This window comes from Suricata suricatta, chromosome 2 (assembly GCF_006229205.1).
Source record: "Suricata suricatta isolate VVHF042 chromosome 2, meerkat_22Aug2017_6uvM2_HiC, whole genome shotgun sequence".
In the NCBI taxonomy this organism is placed as follows: domain Eukaryota; kingdom Metazoa; phylum Chordata; class Mammalia; order Carnivora; family Herpestidae; genus Suricata; species Suricata suricatta.
Genome location: NC_043701.1, coordinates 147,212,616 through 147,236,594, shown reverse-complemented (window position 1 = coordinate 147,236,594; position 23,979 = coordinate 147,212,616). Strand labels below are relative to the sequence as shown.

General features: G+C 45.5%; 1 protein-coding gene across 10 annotated transcripts in view; it reads right to left on the bottom strand.

Annotated features, from left to right (window-relative positions):
* Window positions 1–23,979, bottom strand: part of WDFY4 (WDFY family member 4) — a 274,355-nt gene that overhangs the window by 145,910 nt on the left and 104,466 nt on the right. For 9 of the 10 annotated variants that reach the window (XM_029932108.1, XM_029932107.1, XM_029932101.1 and 6 more), the window contains 9 exons: window positions 21,966–22,118; window positions 15,731–15,804; window positions 13,699–13,860; window positions 13,014–13,105; window positions 11,015–11,114; window positions 8,567–8,772; window positions 7,585–7,754; window positions 5,359–5,484; window positions 402–566 (listed from right to left, as the gene is read on the bottom strand). In XM_029932108.1, coding sequence (XP_029787968.1) covers window positions 402–566; window positions 5,359–5,484; window positions 7,585–7,754; window positions 8,567–8,772; window positions 11,015–11,114; window positions 13,014–13,105; window positions 13,699–13,860; window positions 15,731–15,804; window positions 21,966–22,118 — 1,248 coding nt within the window. Of the gene's footprint in view, window positions 1–401; window positions 567–5,358; window positions 5,485–7,584; window positions 7,755–8,566; window positions 8,773–11,014; window positions 11,115–13,013; window positions 13,106–13,698; window positions 13,861–15,729; window positions 15,805–20,566; window positions 20,682–21,965; window positions 22,119–23,979 lie in introns of those variants that run through there. The other variant, XM_029932110.1, reaches the window with a different exon arrangement.

Here is a 23,979-nt window from a genome sequence, read left to right as displayed (position 1 = left end):
GGATGAGGGTCCTGAGACCAGAAGACAGGACATTTCCTGTTCCCCATTCCCTGTCTGGTGCATAGGCTCCTGGCCTTCTGGGAAATAATCTGTGGTTTCACCTTAGCAGTGTCAGTCTTCCATATAGAACTGGATTTGGTCTACCATCAAATTTCTCCTTACTGAGACTCCTTACAACTCAAAAAAATTACTGAATCTCGGAGCTGAAAGGGACCTCAAGCTGCATCTCAGCCAAGAAAAGGAAAATTAGTTACCCGAGTTGTTTACTTATTGTTTCAGCCAGGTGGCCTTAAAATGTATTTTAACTTGGGGTGGTGGTAGGGAGCAATTTTGCCCTTTGCTCTTGAAGCATGAGGACACTCACCCCTGCTATCACAGAGCAGGGCAGTGGCGTGTCCTACCTTGGGAGTTCTCAGAGGGAAGGTGACAGCAGCCAACGTCTGGAGGAACTCCGGGGCCCGCCAGGCAGGGTCCTGGGGGTAGGTGCTGTGCACGAGCCCAAGGAAGTGCAGCACGCTGGCAGGGAAGGTCTGTTCCCAGGCATCATCTCCGGAGCCTGCAGAGGGCTGAAGACATACTTCATGAGACACGGCGCATGGGAGCATGGCTGTAGCTGCAGAGGAGCCAGAGGGCTTGAAATCTAGGGGTTTCTGAGACTTTCAACAAGACACCTAATTACGAGACGCCTAAGTCTGCAGACTAGCATGGGATACTGGCCATCAGTTGGGGAAGGGTTTACCATGTGTGTAGACTTTGTTCCAAGGGCTTCACACGCATTCCTCTTCCCCCCCTCACAGCAACCCTCTGAAGTAGGTCTACATTTACCTCACTTTTACAGATGGGAAGACAGAGGCACAGCGAAGTTAAGTAGCTTGCCAAAGATCACCTGACAGGTAAGGGACAGAGCCAGGAATTAAACCCCAGCAATCTGGCTGTAAAGTCTGCCTTATACTGCCTCTACATGATTAGACACAGCCTCTGTGTTCAAGGAACTTGCCAGTAAGAGTCAACGTCAGCCTTCCCCAGCCCAGTGCTAATACTTCCAGCTGTAGACATCATCCTGGCTAATATCTGAACAGAGCTTGTCTGTGGTTAGCAGGCCTTGAGGAGCCCCTTCCCCACCAGCCGGGGGTTTGGGATGGATCATGTTACACTGAACTGATGTCCAGTGTCCTGAGAGGATCTGGGCATCTTTTTGCCCCCATAACCTGGCCTTTGCCACATGGCCAAGCATCCATCTTGGCTGCACACTAGTGCCACACTGAAGCCCAAATCCCAGTCACTTTGTCTGGAGACTGACTCCAGCCCCAATATATCCAGTGGCTGCCTGAGGTCCTGCTATGTCCTGAATGGACAGCTTGGAAATCGAAAATGTACTAACCTTAACATTAGAGTCACCAACAATGGGGCCACGCCAACAACTAGACTGAATGGTGCTCCGCCTACTCCTACAGATGTTATAGGTGGATGTCAGGTTCCTCAGCCCCAGCCTCCCCCATCTGTGGCTCCTCACTTTCCCAGCAGCTCGCTCCAAGTCCTGGCCCTATGTACATGAGTTAAGATGTGTTTACCAAGGAGCTACCAAGGGCTTGGAACTGACAAACCTAATTGTGGAAAGAAGGCAGTGTGCAGGGGACAATTGGAGAGCAGTTTAAAATCCCATTCACAGGATCTTGGTGAGGGTTTGGTTTGGGCTAAGTAGGTAGACAGAGACCCTGCTTCTGAAGTCACCTGCATCTAGCTTCTCCACCAGGTTCTTACATCACAATGTTAGATCTATGGGAGATACCAGAGCTCGGAGCTCCAAGGGCTTTCTCTGGAGTTAGTGTGCCTGGTTCAGATGCTGCCTCTGCCATTTACTGATAGCTTTGGACCAGTTCCTTAGCCCCTCCAGCCCCCACTCTGTGAAATAAGGATCCCACTATGACCATTTCAGAAGGTTGCTGTGAGGATTGAAGGAGACATCTTAGCACTTCAGGCTTATTTTCATAGTGACCAGAACAGGAGCTGAAAGGTAAAGTCAGATATAAGATTTGGACTTTTGGGAAAGGAATTTGGATTTGATGCATTAAGCAAGAGGGACCCCTGAGGATTCTTAGGCATGGCAGTGACCTGGACTATAACGCTAATGCTGGACCCACATGTCTCCACTGTGCCCTCACTCTGTGACCTTGCCTGGGTTACTCTCTGTAAGCTTCAGTTTCTATATCTGCACAGTGGACATAATGCTGTCTGTTCTGTTCCAAAGGAAGAAAAGCTGTCTGTTCCCATGAAGAAAAGGGCAGGAGACATGAATAGACATTTTTCCAAAGAGGACATCCAGATGGCTAACAAGTACATGAAAAGATGTTCAACATCACTCCTCATCAGAGAAAATACAAATCAAAACCACAATGAGATACCACCTCACACCTGTCAGAGTGTCTAAAACAACAGATGTTGCAGAGGGTGAGTAGAAAGATGAATGCTTTTGCACTATTGGTGAGAATGCAAACTGGTACAGCCATTCTGGAAAAGAGTATAGAGATTCCTCAGAAAATTAAAAATAGAACTAGCTTATGACCCAGCAATTGTACTACTAGGTATTTATCCAAAGGATACCAAAATGATGATTCGAAAGGGCACACGCACCTCAATATTTTTAGCAGTGTTAAGAACAATAGCCAGGTTATGGAAAGGGCCCAAATATGCATCAACTGATGAATGGATAAAGAAGATGTGGTGTATGTATATATATATACATATATATACACACACACATACATATATATATATATATATTCCATTGTGTGTATATATATATATATATAATGGAATATTACTTGGCCACCTAAAAAGAATAAAAAATCAAAAAGATGGTGCCATTTGCAACAATGTGGATGGAAGTAGAGTGTGCTATGCTAAGTGAAATTAAGTCAGTCAGAGAAAGACAAATATCATATAATTTCACCCATCTATGAAATTTAAGAAACACAACAGATGAACATAGGGGAAGGGAAGGAAAAATAAGATAAAAACAGAGAGAGAGGCAAACCATAAAAGACTCTTAAACACAGAGAACGCACTGAGGGTTGCTGGAGGGGAGTTGGGTGGGGGTTGGGCTGAATGGGTGAGGGGCATTAAGGAGGGCGCTTGTTGGGATGAGCACTGGGTGTTATACCTAAGTGATGAATCACTGGGTCCTACTTCTGAAACCAATACTACACTGCATGTTGACTAACTTGAATTTAAATAAATAAATTTAAAAAAACAGTTAAGAGGTCTTTAAAACTGCAATCACATTAACTCTAGAAAACTACCAAAAAAATGATAATGTCAAATTTAAAAATAGTAAAACTAGACAGAAAAAAATCAGGAGAATATATCCAAAATTGTTTCTTTAAATCAATCCTCAAGTCCCCAGATCCTTAGGTAATGGGAGGGGTGTGGTAAAGAAAGCATGAGCCTTCAAATACAGAATAAGAAGAGAGAAATAATCATACAGAAAATTAAATGAATTTAAAGGGTCCATCTGTGAGAACTGAATAAAACATCTATTACCTAAACAAGGTCAAGGAGACATTTGAGAGCCTAAAGAAAGCAATAATGGAAAAAAATTAGGCCCAAGAAGTTTCATAGGAACAATTTAAATAAGACAAGAATTATGGATTTAACATTTTCTTGAATAAAAAAAGAATAAATTTTTTCAATAAAGCTAGCATAATACTGATATCAAGACCTGACAAACATGTAACAAAGGAAAGCTGCAGGCTGCTATCACTTATAAATATACACTCAAAGTCATAAATAAAATATTTACAAGCAGAATAGAGAAGTATACTGAAAGAATAAGAACAGAGGAACTCGGTGAATCTTTGTGAAAATGTGAAAAATCTGTTAATGTAATTCACAGTATGTAAGTGGCTGAAAGAAAAAAGCAGACGATTACCTAATTACATGCTAAATGAGTATATAATAAAAATTAAATACATTCTTGGTTTTAAAAAGAGCAAGAAGTGTGATCTGTACTTTCTTAGCATAATCACACACACACACACACACACACACACATACACAAATACACAGAGAAAAATTAGCAAAAGACACAAATAGGCACTTCACAGAAAAATAAATAGAGATGGTTAATAAGCATATGAAAAATGCTATCAATTTCACTAGTGATAAACCTGAGAGAACTCAAGCATGAAATCACCCGTTAGGCAGTGTTGCTGAGGCTGTGATGACTGGACGGAGCTCTCCTACACAAGATGGCAGGATATACATTAGAAGGAGGAACGTGTATGTATAATGTCTAACGCATCTTTCCTGAGAACTGCATCCAAAAGAAAATACATGAAGGACACTTCGACCCTCTATCCCACATGCCAGAATTCACACTATGGAGAACTTTGGAGAAAAAGGACCTGATCAGCTCAAGAAAGTTCATTATAGATTTTTTTATAACAATGAACATTCTGAGAAAGAGCATAAATTTCCTTTGTTTGAAAAACAAAGGCAAGAGGGATTTCTGTGGCCTAAATCCTCTGTAAGGATATGGTATAATCTAAGGCATGTGGGAGAACCTTCCCCTAAAGGTCACAGTAGTTATCTCTGGATGGGGGTGTTTCAGGTGATTTTTACTGCCTATCTTGTATTTGTTGAAATTGTAAAGCTAAGGATGAATCATTTCCCAGAAGCAATAAGGTCTCCCCACACATAATCAAGCCTCCAGTTACCCTTGGGGGTCTACAGAATGAAGTCAGACGTTGTCAGCCTTTCATGCAAGTTCTTGTTAATCTGGCTCATAATTACTCCCATTCACAAGCCTCATGGCCTTCACCCCCTCACACTTGCCTCCATTTTGAAAATAACCTCTGGTGGACCTTGAATGTCTGAATTGATGGGTCTCCATGTCATGTAAGTAGTTGGTGGGCATCTGTCTTCTCTAACAGGGTTCTACCTCACAGTTCACTCATGTGAGGCGCACCTGTCCCCAGTAGCGGTGAGCTCCTTGAGGGAACAGGTCCCTTTCCACCCCCGCCATTCACCTGAAGCCGCTGACCCAAATCAGTTGCTCAGAAATGTTCCCTTTACTGAAGGCATTACATCTCCCAGTGAAGGAACTCAAATATTTGAACAAATGAAAAACAGACGTCTTCCAGCCACAGCGCACAAACTCCATGGGGGACACTTAGGCTGAGTTTCCCACTGAGCACCTAAGTTATCGCTAGAACCACCATGCCTTTTCTATCAAGTTTCCTGAATGACACTTGCTAATGATCAGCGTTCCCGGGAAGCTGCTGGAAAAAGTCAAGGTGACCCTTCCAAAATTGTCTTCCCATCAGAGCCTCCTCGGGAGATGTGAGGAATGGGTCTCACCTGGCTCATGGTGGCTTTCAGCATTTCCAGAAGCAGCAGGGCACCTTCAGTGCACAGCCCAACCCGGAGGACGTCTTCACTGGAGTGTTTCTGCAGGAGCAACTGAAGCATGGCATCCAGGCTGTCCTGAAAGAGGGGGCAAGGACTGTAGAGAGACATATATGGCTGCACACCAACCAGACCAGCTTTCTAGCCAGGACCTCAGGCTTCTCAGGGGGCCTGAGTGGGAGAGACGAAACAGCACAGTAGCAGCCTGGGTGGCTGGCCCCTGTGCAGAACTCCAGCCCAGTCGGTGCGTGAGGGAAAGACTCACCTCCGAGAAGATGCTGCATCAAGTTTAGCTCTTTGGTTTGGTTTGAGGTCACAATCAACTTTAATGAATGTTTGTAAATGAGATTCCAGAGAACATGGGAGGAATTCAAAGGCTTTGAGCACAGGGCAGAGGGGAGCAGAGGGAACGAGGAATTGACCAGCAGGGCAATCTGACTTTGCCTCTTTAAAAGCTGGATTTGTGCAAGCTATTCAGCCTCTTGGCAACTCAGTTTCCTTTTCTGTAAAATGAAAATTGTATTCTCTATTCCATGGGATTGTTATAAATATCAAGCGAAATAAAATATGTAAAACATCTATCACAGGTCCTGACACTCAGCAGATGTTTGTTACTTACAACACATTCTTGGAGAAATAGAAATACACGGTTTCAGTGAACCTAGCATAGCGTATTAAGAACTTTATTTTGAAGTGTGATCTATAATACTATTAGCATATATCAAGATTTAGATAGGTCAAATACAAAGATGTGCGAGAGGGGTGGATTTTCTAGCCTTCTATCTGCAGAGCCATGCCTCTCCCCCAGTTTCCATTCAGTGCAGTTTAACTCAACTGAGACCAAGAAAGAATTTCTGAATCTGCTGTTTGTCAGATGCTCAGGAAGGTAAGAAGTGGGGTCTGTTCTTGAGGTGCTCAGTAGCCAAGGAGAGAGGAAATCATATAAATGTGTCCATGCCATATAAGGCGAAGGTGTGCTGAGGCACACAGGGATCTAAGCAGATGGTGGCAGCTGAGCTGTGTATTGAAGGAAGACACCTCACCAGGCAGGTGACATGGGAGTAAGAACTCATTAAAGGCACAGGCGAAGCAAGCACAACGCAGCTGATCCTACTGGGGAGGTAACTCAGGGGGTTCACAGCACAAAGGGCAGGTAAGCAAGGAAGCTGGGCTGGAGAGACAAGTCAGACACCCAATCACAAAGGGTCTCGACACTGGCTATGGATTCGGAACCTGATCCTGCAGGAATGGGAGCTCAGGAAGACTTGGGATGTGGTTCGGGTGAATGAGTGAGTGGGTGAATGGTGAGAAGCTATGTATCGTGAGTGTAGGCTCCTCTTTGGAGAGATGTGGCTAAGGAAGGACAAAAAAAAAAAAGACAAATAGGAGAGCAGTTGGCCAAGAGAATGAATCAAGGGGGCAGCTTCTGGTTTTAGGTGGGACACAGTTCACCATATTTACGGTCTATGAGGAAAGAGTCCATAGAAAAGGAGATGCTGAAAGTACAGGAGAAAGAAGGGCCAACTACTGGTGAGATGACTCAGAAAAGGAGTGGGAGGAATCCAGATCAGCCTGGAGAAACTACCTTTTTCCAATGACAGCAGAGAGAAGGTGATGAAGAGGGTCATGGCATGTGTTCATGGCATGTGGTAGAGAGCAGGGTGCCAGAGCAATACCTCCCTCTGGGGTCCTCCATTCCCATGGTGAAGTAAGTCATTTGAGCAAAGGGTGGCTTTGGAGCAGAAGTCTGGAGAGCATATATGGTTTACTCCAGAACGCAGGGGAATCAAGGCACATTGCTAAGGTAAGGACACATGCTCTTTCAGAAGGTATAAACTGAGGCTCTGATTCTGTGGTGGCATCAATTTGCTTCCCCTCCCGTGGCCATCATCATGTGACTTCTCCAACCATGCCCAGAAGGGGAAAGACTTAAAAGTGGGACTGACAAAAACAGAGACCTGCTGGGAGGGAGCATGGGAGACAGAGGCTCAGGAACTCAGAGAACCTGAAGAGCTAGCCAAGGGGGTGGCACTGTGAGGGAAGGAAGGGGGTGAGAACACAATATGAGTTAGAAGAAGTGGATGGAGGTAGCAGTGGAAAGTCTTAGGGAACCTCCTTGGTCACATGGGAGAAAACCAGGTGTATCACTCCATCCCAAGGGCACCCCCAAAAACCTACTTTGGGTCCATCTGTCAGCTCTATAAGTGGCGTCTGCAGGAAGAAGGTGGACACAATAAGATAGACTTCCGGAATATGCACATGGTGGCCCAGAAAGTCTTTCAAGACGCGGAACCCAGGAAGCAGGCAGGGGCTCTGGTCAGGTAAGGTGGGGTGGCTCTTCAGGTTATCTGTTGATCAGGTGGAAGGGGCATAAAATTCAATTGAGAACAATTGCTATTGCTTCTGGTCAAGGTGGGGATTGGGCACATGAAAAAATTCCCTGCCACCTACCCATCCCATAGAAATGCCAGCTAGAAAGATATGTCATACACACATGAGCACAAGAAGTATTCACTAAGAGTTCTTTTCCCTATTTCTGATATATTCATTCATTCATTCATTCATTTATTCATTCATTCAAAAACAGATACTTAGTGCCTGCCACCTTAGAGGCAACAGGGGAACTTTGTATTAGGCAATAAGGACATAGAACCCCAGACCCTCACCAAGTACTTAGAATGTAGTGGTGGGGTGGACATTAAGGAACGAAATACCCCAATAAATATTTTCTTGTGAATTGTGATAATTACTATAAAGTAAAGTAATAGGGGCAAAGAGAGTATAGCTGAGGGGCCATAATTCAGGAGAAACCCTCCTCTCCTGGAGGAAGTGGCATTTGAACTGAGACCTGAGGGATGAACTCATCCCAGCCAGGAGAGCCATGTTGGTGTTTCGGGTTGGGCACAACAACCCAGGAAGAGGAAAAGAGCTCAGGAGCTTTTGAGGAATGGAAGGAAGCCCCCAGTGTCTGGAAAGGAGTCAGGATTTAAGGGGATCCTGAAAAGGAAGTAGGAGGGGACTGGGGAGTGATCAGGGTCGGAGGTCAAGGTGATCCTACAGCAAGAGCAGGAAGGCTCTAAGAGGAAGGAGCCTGGCAGGTCCTCACTTGCAGCCCAGGATGAGGAGGCGCCCTACCTCCTGGAGAAGGCTGCACACTCACCCATCACAATGTCCACACCCTCGAGGCTGCGCTCCACCCAGGACCCCCCAGGCAGGCCATCTTTAAATCGCCCACGAAGAGAGGGGCTTGCCAAAAAGTGCAGCAGCAGCTTCAACCCCAGCACGGTGGTGGTGGGATGCACGTGGCCCTGTACAAGGAGCAGGAACCAATCAGGCCCCAGGTTCAAAAACATCTCTTCCTTTGTCCTGGGGTGGGAAGGGTCAAAAGATGCAATAAATTATCTCTCAGTCCACAAGCAAATAACACATCCAGAAAATACAAATAATTTCCAGCATCACTAGTCACGTAGGAGAGGCAAATTAAGGCTACTCTGGACATTACTTAGTGAAGTACATGCTATATTTTTAAAGAATGGTAAGCTGAAATGCTGGCAAAGTTGCTGTTAAATGGCTGAACTTGTTTATTAACAGCTGAAGGGTAAGTTGGCCAAAACAACTGGAAACTGTACCAACAGATGTAGAAATGCACAGGCCCCTTGAGAGCCCTACCCCACCAGCATCCATACTTGCAGGGCCTGACCCGCCACCCATCTAATTACATCAGTACAGTTGCATAAAACACATAATGGTTAGGTCACTCCCTTTTCAGATATACTGACCAAAATTAATCTAAATGGAATAGTCCAGTATTTATGCATCTTTATCAGTTTAGACAAAAAAAAGTATATACAAGTTTAACTGTCACTTTCAAAAATGAATTTTAAAATGATGAGTTTGGAGAATACAGATTTGCTAGAGGGGACTGAAGAGGGCAGGGAGGTGGGCAACCAAACCTCAGGGGCAATGGCTCAGCAAAGGACTCTGCCTCTGGGAACCAGAGAAGAACCCATATTTGCTTGGCAGTGTTCTCAACACCAACTGCCGGACTAGGCAGCAAGGCTGTGGCCCCTGAACTAGAAGTCAAGAAAGTGTCCTCACTTCTATCCCTGCCTCTCTTTACTAACTGGCTGACTTTGGCAGAGCTCTTGATGCACTCTGGTCATTCTCCTTGATGACAATGATGATGATGATGATGGTGGTGGTGGTGGTGGTGGTGGTAGTGGTGGTAATGATGATGATGACAGTGATGATGGTGGTGGTAATGATGGTGATGATGATGATGGAGGTGATGACAATAGTAATGATGGTGATAGTGGTGGTGATGATGGTGATGGTGATGGTGATGATGATAGTAATGATGGTGATGTTGGTGATGATGATGGTGATGATGGTGGTGATGGTGGTGATGACAGTGATGGTGATGATGATAGTAATGATGGTGATCATGATGGTGATGATGGTGATGGTGGTGGTGATGACAGTGATGGTGATGATGATAGTAATGATGGTGATCATGATGGTGATGGTAATGATGATGATGATGAAAGCAGTTAGCTTATGGAGTATTTATAGTGTCCCAGACACAATACTTAGGGATAGTCACATATTAATTTCCATCCATAGCAGGTATTATTCTTATCCTCATATGGATGAGAAGAAGAGGGCATAGAGGACTTAAGTAACGTCCCCAAGGTCTCTGAGAGCAGAGCTGGGATTTGAACCCAGGAGGTCTAGACGTCAGAGCCCTGGTGCTTAAGCAGTACCCTACATTCTCATTCAGAAAGATGAAAAAGGAAAGGGTTGGACTAGCTCATCTCCAAGGCATCTTCCAGTTCTACCATGTTTTGATTCTAGAAATGCAAAGACTTTTTGAGCACTACTTGCAAGGCTGTTCTACTGAGGGGTAACTCCCCACCACATTGCTCCCTCCCCCAAACACACATACACACTAAAATGTCAACCCAGTGGGAGCAAGGACCTGGACTGACTTCCTCAGCACTGCATTCTTGGAGTGAGGAACGGGGTCTGACACACAATAGGTGCTCAACAAATAGTGGTTGAATGAATGACTCTGGAGTTGGATATAAAGCAGGCATCAGTGGGAAAGAGTTAATGGAATTTCATGGTTATACATTGTTTTGAAAGTTAACTGAAGGCAGATACTTCTTTTTCCAACTTGGAAAAATAACCAAATAACTGACAGTAAATAGCAGAAGAATTTGGCAAGCCTTTTCCTTGATAGATGTTATTTAGGCTAGCCATTTCTCCATTCTATTTTCTGCCAAATACAGAACATTAAAATCAGTGATTGTCACAACTGCCAAAACAATAACAATTATACTACAGCAATGGTGACAAAAAGAGCTTATTGTAATTATACCAAATCTGTTCTGACTTACTCATGCCCACTTCACATTTGCATCAGAATATCTTAGGGCAAGGTCTGCTTTATTGGGTGGAGAGAAGATAATTTTCTTTCTGACGGGTGCAGGAAACACATTGCCGAAAACTGACTCGGAGACGCTAAACTTTTCATTAAGAAAAGGTTTTAATACTGCACCCTGTATGAGGCAACCAATGCCAAATCGCTCTTCCTGGAGTTACTTACTCAGAGGACAGATGAAGTTGAGAGGAAGATATTACACTGAACAGCATCTCCAGCAACTGGTTTCTGAGCCAGATTGTCTTTCCAGATGTTTGGCTTCCAGCTACAAAATAAGGAAATTCAGATTTGAGAGAAAACGGATGTAAAGAGACATACTATTTGCTACAGTAAGCAACTGTATTCACCAAACGCTTTGCTCACCCAGGAATTGGGGCATGGATGAGACTCAAAATTTTGGCATTCAATTCTAGACTTCCATGCAGTGCTTAAAAAGAATTTCAGGAAATGTTCCTAAAGTCCCCTTTTTTAAAAAAATTTTTTTAATGCTTTTTTAAGTTTATTCTTAAAAGACAGAGATAGCGCAAGTAGGGGAGGGTCAGAGAGAGAGAGGGAGACACAGAATCTGATGCAGGCTCCAGGCTCTGAGCTAGCTGTCAGCACAGAGCCCGACATGGGGCTCGAACACACCAACTGCGAGATCATGACCTGAGCCAAAGCTGGACGCTTAACCAACTGAGCCACCCAGGAGCCTAAAGTTCCCTTTAACTGGAGATGATTTTGATGCTTCCCATCCCCCTCCCGCAAAAAGTCCTAAAAATAACAAGGTCAAATTTATCTCTCCAGTAGAAGAATTTTTTTCTTTCACTATCATAGGCTGCAACATTTCTTGACCACCAACTACATGCTGAGCATTATGGGAGGCATTGGGAGCAGAGTGGGGAAGATTTTAGTACTTCATCTCAATTCCTGCTCTTAATGTGTTTTCAGGCTAAACCTTCAGCCTATCAATGTTGCAGTAAAACTAGAGCTTGCATTGTAGAGTTCAGAATGAAGTCCATATTAGAAGAAGGGCTGACTGAATAAGCTAACTTTTGGGCCATGATCCATTCACTCATTCCCTTGGTTAACCAGTTATTTTACAACCAATTCAGCGCACACAAATGCAGTAATAGGACTTATGTGGCAGCTTGGAGAAGTGGAGTCAGATTTTTCTCTATTTGGATTCTGGCCCCAAGGGTCTTATCTCTCTGAGCCTCCATTTCCTCATCTGCAAAATGGGAATAGTAATACCTACTATTCAAGCTTGACCTAAAGATAAGAGATCATTTTTCTAGACTAAGTAACAGTGTCCAATAGAATCTTTTTCAATGATAAGAGTGTTTTATATCTCCCCTGTCCAATACAGTAACCACTAGACTCGTGTGGTTATTGAACCCTTGGAACAGAGCTGGAATGACTGACGAGCTGAATTTTTAATTGCATTTAATTTCTACCAATTTCAATTTAAATGTAAATGGCCACATGTAGCTTGAGGCTCCCATCTTGGACAGCACAGCTCTGTAGCGCCCAGGACAAAGTTCCATCACACCTGCCCTAGCAGAGGGAACATGAAATTGCTGCTGTTCTGCACCTGGTTGGCAGGAGAGAGACTCAAAGAAACAAATCACTAACCTGTGCATTAGAGTAAGCCCAAGGACTTTAGAAGCACAGAGGAGGTGACCTAACCTGGCTTGATGTGACCAGGAATGGTTGGTTAGTCCCGTGAGCAAAGCAGGGGGGTGGTGGGTAATGGGAGACATTTCTGCCAAGGGAACAACACACACAGAGCATGGCCAGAGGGCAGCCCATCACATATTTAGGATGTGCAGGTGCTCAGAGTGCTAAAGTTGGGGCTCATCAGAGGAGCAAGGGTAGGAAAGGCTCAACCAAGAAGGTGAGCAGGAACTGGGTCATAAAGAATCCCACCTGTTGGCCAAAAGGAATGGAGCTTTTATCCTGGAGGTCTTAGGAGCTCTTCCAGGTTGTAAAGGAAGAGTATCCAATTTGATTTGACTGTAACCCTACTCATAAAATTATGACCTCACAAAGCCACTACTTGGGAACAACTTCCTTTGCCTCAGCCCTTCCCTCTACAAAACGGGCCAATGACAGGTGGCTCTCAGGGGTGCCAGGAGGGCCATCTTGCTGCTTTCAAACTGGTGTCTGAGAAAGGTCTCCTCACCAGGCACTGAGGAGTCCAGGCCTCCATCCACGCAGAGCTGCCTCTCATTCACCGAAGAAGGCTTGAGGGTGTACACGACAAACAGTCCAATTCTTAATGCAGAGAGAGAAGAATATGTTCAATGGGGGGCTCAGCCCATGTCTGCTCCTCATATAGGGAGGTTTTGTACACAGATCTCCCCAAATCAGTTTAAGGGAAATCAAATTATTCCATGATCAATGCAGTGTTTCCAGAGACTTCTAAAATCTGTCATCAGAGCAGTTAACTCTGGCTCTGCCAGAGCAACATAACAGATAGTGATGAGGAAGGAAAAGGCTAAGTACCATGCCGATTGGGGCTGTCCTTTGGGAAATCTGCAACTTAAGGCAGACCTGTTGGGTCAATCAATGGCTGATGAGAATGGCTGTGCTCATAGAAATTCTTGAATTCTTGGCATAGTAAGTGCGTCCGAGCCCCGGGGAGCAATGAGCACCAGAGCCCTACTGGGAGGCTAACCGACTCACCCCTTTTCTCAACTCTCAGCCCTGAGCAGCACCTCTAGAAGGTTCCAAGGAAATGGAACCCGCCACTGTACCGAAGGGTAGTGTTGCTGGGTCGAATGTGGTCAGGAGAGAGCCGAGGCCTATATTCCCTTGTGAAATAGTCCCAAGGCTCTGCCCTTCCCCCGGGAAGCCTGGCACCATACCTGAGCAGGTCCTGGATGCTGGAGTGGCCCCTCAGCTGACAGCCTAGGATGGCAATGATGGTGGGGATCTTGGAGCAGGTGAGGCCCGGCTCATTGAAGAGAAAGACGAGCTTGGGGATGAGCTGAGCCTGGTGAGCAACTTCAGCATTCCGGGGTCCTTCCCTGGTGAGCCCGGGGAAAGGCAGTAAAAGCTTTTACTGGAATGAACCAAATTTGTTGTGTTTCTGCTAAAAAGGTTTCCCAGCCTGGGCTTGCTCCATGGCCCTCTGACTCCAATGCTCTCTTGGCAACTCATCAAAATGCTGTCAGACACCCATTGAATATGTGTCTGCCAAGAGCCCGAGTTGCTCAGGGATGAGCCTCCCATGCCCTTCCACCGCCGGAAACTGCCTTCGAAGACAACCCCCAGTTATTGACTTTTAAATTCCAAGCCTCAGGGAAAACTAATGCCGGTCTCAGAAAACTCAGAACAAAGGCAGCAGCAGACTCGCGTGTGACCGCGGAGCACTTCCCAACAGCCAGGAGAGAGGGGCCCTTGGCGAGTCTGTCTGGGGTGTGTGCTCTTCCTGCCCGCCCCAAACCACAAAGTGGATGAACACGCCACTGAGAGTCAAAGGGGAAAAAAGACAGAATTCAAGCATCCACATCCCCCTTCTTAGGATAATCACAAATTCAATTTCCAGTAAATTCTACTCAACCAAAGAAAACAGCTCCCAGGATAAATGTCCATCTTTCAGAAACCAAGTACAGAAAGAAAGTGGGAAAGGAAAACAAAGGTTAAGAAGGGTGAATTTGGGTGGATTGCTCCTTCTTGAACTGCCTTTTCACTACTAATATGACAAATTCTGCCAACCTCCACATCCCTGGTACAGAAGCAGAAGCATCCCAGTTTTGTGTGAGATTTGTATTCATCAGCTTAACAGGGAAGATGTGTGTTCATCCACCTATAAGCTCTTTCTTATCACAGCACTAAGCAGCCTGCTTTTCTGTATCCCTTCTCCACAGGACTGTCTTGTTCCTCTGAACTTCCAGCCCTGAGAAGCTGCCCGGCGGCCATCTTGCCATCTGCCCAAATGAAGCCTGCACGGAAGAAAGCATGGACCAGACAGGTGACCAGTCTCAGATGAAATAGTATGAGAGCACCCGGCCCCATGTCAAGGTTGGCCCCGTTCCAATGTGTGAGCCAATAAATCCCCCCTTTCTCAACCTTCCCTTTGCCCTCCCTCCTCCCTTCCTTTTTCCCTCCCTTCCTTCCTTAAGTTGGTTTGACTTGTATTTCTGCCACTTGCAACCAAAAGAGCCCTGAGTGATTTAAAAAGTGACTTGGTGAAGTCACTTAGAGGGAGAGTGGGTTGGGAGGCAAACAAACAGGACACAGAGAAGTGTTTTCCTTTGCTGACCACGTCTACTGAGCCCCTGAGAGGTTGCTGGCTGCAGAGCCAGAGAGTCCCCGCCTGAGGCCCAAACCCATCCGGGGAGACAGACTTGCCCCACATAAGTGAACTACTGGGAAAGACATTGCTACAGACTGAATGTTTGTGTCTCCCCCAAAATTCACCTGTTAAAGCCTAACCATAGTATTCGGAGGTATGGTCTTGGGGAAGTACAGATCATGAGTGGAGCCCTAGTGATGGGATTAGTACCTTTATAAAAGAGATGCTGGAGAGCTCCCTCGACCCTCCCACCAGGTGACATTATGGTAAGAAGACTGCTATTAACCAGGAAGCAGGACCCTCCCCCAACACTGAATCTGCCAGTGACGTTGATGTTAGACTTGATGTTATATGTTAGACTTCCAGCCTCCAGAACTGTGAGAAATAAATTTTTGTTGTTTACTCGGCACCCCGTCTATCATATTTTGTCACAGCAGCTCAAATGGACCCAGCCAGACATACTGCCACCTGGGAGCCTAGTGGTCTGGAAACGGGAGAAGGCTGTGGTTGCTGAGCCACTGAGTGTCCTAGCCCCACAGTCCCTCTTCTTGGCATGAAGCCATTAGTTCCAAGCCCCACACTGCCAAAGCCCAGCCTACCTTGGTGATCGAAGGATTTCCACAAAATGGGAAAAGAGGGACAGCTCCAGGTTGTCTGCAGAATTCATCCAGAGCTGGGGACAACAAACACAAAGTGAAACCAAGACGTGTGTGAAAAAGGGATTCCAGGCAGTATAAGCAGGTACAGAGCTCCTTAGGCTTGAAAACACTAACACAATTTAGCTGCTCAGGAATCAGACCAGCTCTCCCTCAACACCTAGAACTTAGAGGGTGCCCATCCAGGGGACAGCTCGAATGCCACTCCTCATCCCCCCATCTTTGCTGCTGCCCATTGCTTCCGTATGAGTCTGGATTTGAACCAAGGATACCCACCCTGACCTATGTCTGGCCCTCAGCCCTATGTAGCCATACACCAAATGCAGCTCATTCTTGCTGGAGCCTACAAGGCAAAGACCAGTCTTCCTCCAGTTAGAGATGAGACCATAGAGTGACCAGTTGAGTGACCAGTCCCATGCGCCACCAGCAAGCAGTAGGACTGGAGTTAGAAGCTGAGTCTTGGCTGTCGGGTTTTATGCTCCAGCGACCATGCACCAAGTGCATTCATCACTTTCTTTGCTTCTTTCCTCCATAAATCCTGCAGCACAGCCCACAGCCCCCCTGATACAGCGGCACTGCGAGCTGCACACTGCACTGCCGATTCTGAGAGTAAACTTTACCACTCAGGCTGTTTTCATTCACGGCAAACAAAATGCATCGGGCAACCATCCTTCTGGGGCACAGGTGATGGCGTGCCTTCATATCTCATGACTATTTCCTTTCAGAGAGCTCCACTATTTCTTATTTCTAAATACTGACATTTCCTAGGGCCCAGAATAGAGAAGGTTCCAACATGGGATTGCAAGAGTGCATTCACAGAGCAGCAGAAAAAGCTCACACTTCTAAATGAGGCCATGTTCTAGAGGCAAGAAGTGCCCTGTAAAGTCCTAAAATATCATTATCTACATTTAGTAGCTAATAAAAGTGAAGATTCAGAGCGACTAAGTAACTTGCCTGGCGCCCCATGGTTTCTAATTGGCAGAGACCGGCTTCAAAGCCTGGTCTGTCTGACCATGGAGCCCACTCTCGTCTCCTCCCTGTGCTCCCCCCAGGCATCTCCTGCAGACAGTGACCCCTAGGGTCAATAATCAACCTCACTTGAATCAAGCAGGTGGCCATGGCTCCATCCTCTTACTTAACAGTGAAAGCAAAAGATCCTCAGAGGACCCAAGTTTACGAGGAGGCCCATGAAAACAGCGACCACCCCTCTCCAGTCCCCAGGGCCCACCACCACACATGCCACATAATGGGCACTTAATAAGGACCCACTAAATTTTTTAAAAGCGTGAATGCAAAGTAAATCAAGGTAAAATAAGTGGATTGCTCTTAAGCCATAAATGCACTAACAGATTTCTAGCCCATTTCATAGCCACTTCCTGGTGCACGCAGAGCAGGGCAGATGCGATTTGGGAGAGCTAGTGTGGGCTGATGTGGCCTCAGTAAGGGTGTGGGTAGGCAGGCATGGCACCCCAACATGCAAGTCTGTGCAAGTCCAAGAGCCTAAACACCTGGAATAGTCACTCGTGAAGGCAATCACTGAACAAATGCTATGCCAGCCTCAGTGCCAGGAGCCCGGAGGACTGAGAAATTCTAAGACTGAACCTAACAATCTTGTGTGTTCCTGAGCCTTTACCTTTCCACAGAAGCACATCCCTGTTTCTCTTCCAGAGCACTGGAACAGTAAGAGGCTGCCGTTTAAGGCTGCCTATCATTAGAAATTACATAATAGCAAGTACCTGAATTTTGAGAAACATGGAAAATTGAATCTTTGTGTTGTTATCCTGTGTCACATAATCCCTGGACTGAAGACTGCACTGAGATGTCTGGATTAGATTTCTTTGCACATCAGATGGAGACTGTCAAATTCTGCCCTCTCCCCAACCCCTGGGACCATCTCACTCTCAGAATGAGCTGGCCTGTCCCTTTTTCAAGGAACCCAAAGCTTCAACCTCCTGTACCTCCACTGCTTCTCAACCTCCTATCTCTCTCTGTCTTCTCAACTTCCTGCTCTCCCTGCTTAACTTCCTGTCTCTCCCCTGCCTCCCAACTTCCTGTCTCTCCCCTGCTTCTCAACTTCCTGTTCTCCTGCTTCCCAGCTTCCTGTCTCTCCCCTGCTTCCCAACTTCGTCTCCCTCCTCTCTCTCAACTATCTGTCCCAATCACTATGCACGGATCCCACCATTTCTCCTGGAGCCCACTCCCTTGTCTCTAAACCTTCCCTCTCCTTTAAGGGTTTGTCCCACCAATAGTGTTTCTCTCTGCCATTTTTAACCATGCTTTTCCACTGCTTCCTCCTCCTCAGCCTACAACCAGACTCAATTCTTGAAACTTCCTTCTATTCTCTTCTCCTTTCTTCTTCAAAATCCCACTGACGGTCTTGACTTCTATAATCCTCTCTCCACCTCACATCTGACCCCACAATTTACCTTTCACCAGGCCTGCCAGTGACCCCCAATTGATCTCCAAGTGACTTCCAAATTTTATACCTTACAAATTACAAAATCTACAATTTACACATCCTTGCCCTTACTTTATTTGATGTAGGCAGCTATTTATGAAAGTTCTCTTCTTTTTGAAATTCCCTCCTCCTAATCTTAACATTTTATTTTTTATTTTTATTTCTTTAGCTTCTAGTGTAATGAGTTGCTTATTTTCTTAACTCCAGCTTTAAAAGCACCAGCTTACCCAAGAGTTGACTCATGGAGGGGTGGGGTGGGGGCCCATGGTCATTCCAGGAGCAGGCAGTAGAAGGGTGGTGGGTGCCTCCATTGGTAATTTCTGGGTGGGCTGCTGACAGGGATGCTGTGGAGCCAAGCTGCCTGAGCACAGCCAGCATTCCAGAAGGTACAGGTGTGCAGCCAAGGCAGGCTGTCTTGTCTATCAGTGTGGTGAGGTCATTTATGCATATCTCCTTTCCTTTTGGGCACAGGGAGCCTATATTCCATGTCTGGCTGGCTTCCTCTACAACCCTTTCATCCATCCTCAGATCCAGATCCAGGGCCTGGTCCAATTAGCTAATATTTTATTTAGGATTTTTGTAGCTCTATTTTTGAGTAAGATTGGCCTGTACTTTTTCATTTCCCATACTGTCTTCTCTTTTTTTTTTTTTTTGGTTCTGCAATCAAGATTAGCTCATAAAATAAGCTGGGAGAGCCCCCTTTCCAGCCTCTTGGAAGAGTTTATAAGTTGGAATGGCCTGTTTCCTGACAGGTAGAACTTCCCTACAGAAACCCTGGGCCTGGACTTGCCTTGTAGATGTTGTTTACTTGTAAGATTTTAAACTTGTGATGGTTGTTGGTTATGGGACCATTTGAGTTTTCATCTCTTTTTGAGCAAATTTTGGAAATTTTCTTGGAGATTGTTCAAAGGAGCTAAATGTTCACATTTATTGGCACAAAGTTGCTAATCCTATTTTTGTTACCTTTCTAATTGCACACTCCTCTGGGTTTTTCTTCCCTTTCCTTCCTAATATTACTTAGTTGTGCCTCCTGTTTCCACTCCCTCCCCCACCTTGGCCAATCTCAACAAAAACGTTTGTGCTATGGAGAACCAGTCACAGGCCTTGCTCATCCTTTCTATGTTTCTTTCCTGCTTTATGTTCTCGTCTCTTTTTTCCTTCCTTCTTCCTCTGAATTTTGTTTCTGTTTGTTTTTTTTTTGTTTAGGGTTTTTGTGTGTTTCTTCTTGTTTAGTCATTCTAACTTCTTGACCTAAAGGTTCTGTTCATTACTTTCAAATGTTCTTTTTTCCAATATATACATTGACAATTACAATTTTTTCTCTAAATCCAGCTTTCAGCAGCATCCCCTACAATGCACAGTCTCTTTTAAGGCCATGTTATACACAGTATTCCTTTCATTCTGTTCTATATCACTTTTAATATGAATAAGGAGCTTCATTACTCCTCCTCTTTATCCCACTGCCTTTGCCAAAATTTGGATTTCAAAATTTTTCACCTGGATCTCTGTAGCAATCTCATGGCCCACTCTCCCTGTCTTGGGCTCCTACCACCAAAGTAATAGGCCTAAAATAAAAATTCTGTCATGTGATATTTTAATTAACATCTTTGGATACCAGCAACATAGCAAAGTGTATCAGTAGTCTAAAAATTGTTTATAAAGCCTTTATCCTAATAATTCAACTTTAATCATTTACTCAAAGAAAGTAGCTTTTAAAGCAAGGAAAGTGTATGCACAAAAGTGCCATCTACAATAACATTTATTCATATATGAATAACAGAGTAGAATAATCTAAGACTTTGACAAAAGGGAGATAATGAAGAACCAGGAACTCTCTCTAAAAGACATTATTCTGATTTAAAACAATACTTGCAAAATTACATAATAAATGTTTTTAAATGTGAAGCTCATATCTTTAACAAGCATTCTTGGTGAGGGTCGTTGAAGGAGTAATGGTGGAGATTTGAAGAGTGTTGCTAACGCATAGGGCTTGCTGGGAGCCTAGGAGACTAGGAAAGGGGCATGATGTGAGGGAGTGGACCTCGAATTCTTGACTGGATGGTCTCACAAGCGTCCTTTTGGACTCTTGGTCACTTGGTGTGCAGCAACGAAACACAGGTCGCAGGGGATTTCCTAGCACTCGTGGTGCATCTAGTTTTATTCTCTAGCCCTCATATGCTCCTCATCTTCCTTTTTCAAGACCAATTTCTCCCCATTTTGCCTGTCCATGGCCCTGGACTTATGTCTTTGCCACTGTCTAGTTCTCAGAGTCCCAGACGTTCGGAGATGAGCTATAGGTAGTAATGAGATGTAATATTTACTCTTAACACAGGATCATTTGGAACAAGAGTTCTGAGGAGGAGACAGTGAGGCAGTTCTGCTACTGCCTGACTTGAGTGATGACTTCTCCTCTAAGCGTGTAGGCTCCAGAGTGTCCTAATATTGTAAAATGTAAAAAGCAGACACGCGAGACATTAGTATCTTTCCCTTTTCATTAAGTGTTTTAACCAAAACAAAAAAGTGGGGGGAAAAGTCCGTAATAAATTCTTAAATGTCCATATTATGTCATAAAAGGCAGGACTTGAAATAATATGCACACTATGATCATGACTAGGATATAAAAATATGTATATCGTTCATCGGAAGTACAAAAAAGCAATGCCTTAAAAGTTGGCAGTGGTCATCTGGGTCTCAGAAACAGGAGCGTTCCCCCCTACTTTTCTGTAATGTTAAGAATTCTACAATAAGTATATCATTCTTTAGATTAAAAATACCATTTTTAAAATACTTCTACAGACTCCAGCATGGATTGCCTAAAGCGCAGGTCCTGCAGCCCGGCTTCTGCAGCCTGTCTTGTCTCCCCCTCCAGCCTCACCTCTCCCTGCAACAAAAGCCTTGCAGATACCCTCCAAGCCACTTGCTCTCAAATCCCCGTGGTTGTTGTCATCCCTCCTGTGTGCGCATAGCGTGCACTCCTCTTGGAACATTCCCCACTGAATGCACTCTGCCAGACTCAGCCCCAGAGTCCCTGATCGGGAGACCTGATTGGTTGTGCTCTCACCCAACTCCCCAGATGCCCTGTGCCTGTCTCTCTGCAGCACCTAGTGCATTGTAGTGTCAACTTGGTCCTGTCCCGGCGCAGGTCACTGTGTGAAGAGGCCAGATCCTAGTTTTCACCAGGTCTCCAGGACATGGCTAATTCCTGACCCCAGTGAGCACTTCCTGACCCCAGTGAGCACTTCCACCCAAGTTCTGTGAAGTCTCCTCACTTAGCCTCAGGCCTGCCCTCGGGTCTCTCAGTCAGCCCTTTCAAGGAACATTTGTCAACAGCAGAAGCACCATTCAAAGTAACCGGGGTATATATTTATTAAACCTATTTTTTTTTAAGATCCTTTATATATTTTTTAAGATCCTTTTTCAGATACCATCTGGTTTGACCCCCACACCAGCCTGTGAGGGAGAGATGATGGTTCCTCTTTCACATACTACAAGACTAGAATTCAGAGAAATCAAGAGACTTGCCCAAGGCCACAAAGCCTATTTGTGGTAGGACTTAATTATAAATGAGGGTCTCTGGGCTCCAAAGTCTTTAAGGTTCTCCTTCTCCTGAGCCTCCTGACTATTGAGGAAGCTGAGCAGCTGAGTGTAGAGGAAGCCCCAGACTTTCTTTACCATCACACACCCCACTCCTTCAAGGCTAATGACCAGCCTCCAGTTTACCTCAAAATTGCAGAGGATGTGTCGAAAGACACCAACATTGGTGACAACAGACGATCCGAAGCCCAGTTCTGCGGTGCCAGCGATGGAGAGGATGAGCTGAAAAATTCGATGGTTTAGGAGAGCGGTCTTTTTCCTCAGGAGAAAAGCCATGATCTGAAAAAGTTAAAACACAAAGCAGTTTGCTCACGAGTGCATCACTAGAACCCTTTCTCCTTCACCTGCTTGGTGCCACCAGCACATGTGGTCAGCCCAAGCTGAGGGCCCTCTGCTCTCTGGTGCTACCTCCTCGTCCCCATGTTCCCAGAAGAAAAACACACACCAATCTCTGTGGCTGCTTCCCCACCAGTGTCCACTTTTCTGTACTTGTGTGACTTGACCTCTCACTAGGGACCCTCTGCTTCTTCCTGAAATTCTCTCCCCGCCGCCCCCCCCACCCACATTTCCAGAATGCTACGGTCTCTTGGTTTCTTTCTACATTTCAGAGTGTTCTTTCTCATTTTCCTTTACTGGATCCTGCATTCATAGCCATCCCACAAATGTTGGTGTGTCACCAGGAAGCTACCACCTCCCCATGAACCCAGCTGCACCAACATCACTGCAGCCACCCAAAGGGCCTCTCTACTGTACCAGGCCCAGGGAAGCAGCCACATGCAAACTTCCATTCGAGGACGGAGACGCTGGGGTCCCTGGGGCCACACCTATCTCAGAGACTAGTGAGATGGATCCTACCTAGACTTGTCTCTATTGACGTCAGTTGCACAATGTCAGGCTACCTACCCACTTATCGGCATCTGGGTTCTCATCTCATCCACAACTCAGGTCCCTAAGCCTGGGTCTGAAGCCGCCTAGCCCTGTCCTCCCGGACGTCCTCGCCAAAGGAAGTCTTGCTTATTGTTACATACTGCACATTTGTGTGTCTTCCCCAAATTCATGTGTTGAAACCCTATCCCTCAGTGAAAAGTGACCTGGAGGTGGGTGGTATGCGAGGTAATTAAGATTAGAGGGGGTCAAGAAGGCAGAGCCTCATGGTGGGATTAGTGCTTTTGTTAAGAGTCACAAGAGAGCTTGCTTCCTCCCTCTGATCTCTCCCATGGGAGGACCAAGGAGAAGTTGGCTATCTGCAATCCAGAGGAGGGTTCCTCACCCAACCGGACCATGCTGGCACTCTGACCTTGGACTTTCCAGCCTCCAGAAAGCTGAGAAATAACTTTCTGTTGTTTATGAGCCACCCAGTCTGTGGAATTCTGTTATAGCAGCCCAGCTGCTGAAGAGAGTTGTGATCAGTGAATAGTCAATATCTTTCCAGATTGTTCCAGCCGCTTCTTGGGTGTATCTGAAATCCAACCATTCATCAATCCCCTATCAAGACGTAATTAGGATGGTTGAAATTTGCTTGAGAACAATCACACATGCAGGCTGACTGGCTCCACTTTGTAGTAATAGTGTCAAATGCCAAAGTAGCCTTCATTTGGCCTTGTGGTCAATTCTGTTTTCTAGTAAGCTGGTGTTCTTCATCCTAAAGATGAGAACTTCATCTCTTCTCCTCTCTTCCTAACCTTCTCTGTTGAGAAGACAGAACCCATCAGACATGAATGCTCTCATCTGCCCACACCAGATCTACAGATTGCTGTGTTCATCTTTCTTGTCATAAGCAGGGTCTCCATCCACACGGCTTCTGGAACCCACCCCTCACCTCCTCGAGAACACAGCTCCATGGCATAGCTCTTCTCTCCTAGCTTCATCCATCTCTCTTTCTCTCTTTTGTCATTTCCTCCCATCGACAAAAATGCCCTAGTATTTCTCACCTTAAAAAGAACCCTCCTTAGGGTGCCTGGGTGGCTCAGTCAGTTAAGCTTCCGACTTCAGCTCAGGTCATGATCTCATGGTTCACAAGTTCGAGCCCCATGTCAGGCTGTGTGCTGATGGCTCAGAGCCTAGAGACTGCTTTGAGGATTCTGTGTCTCCCTCTCTCTCTCTGCCCCTCCCCCGTTCATACTCTGTCTCTCTCTTTCTC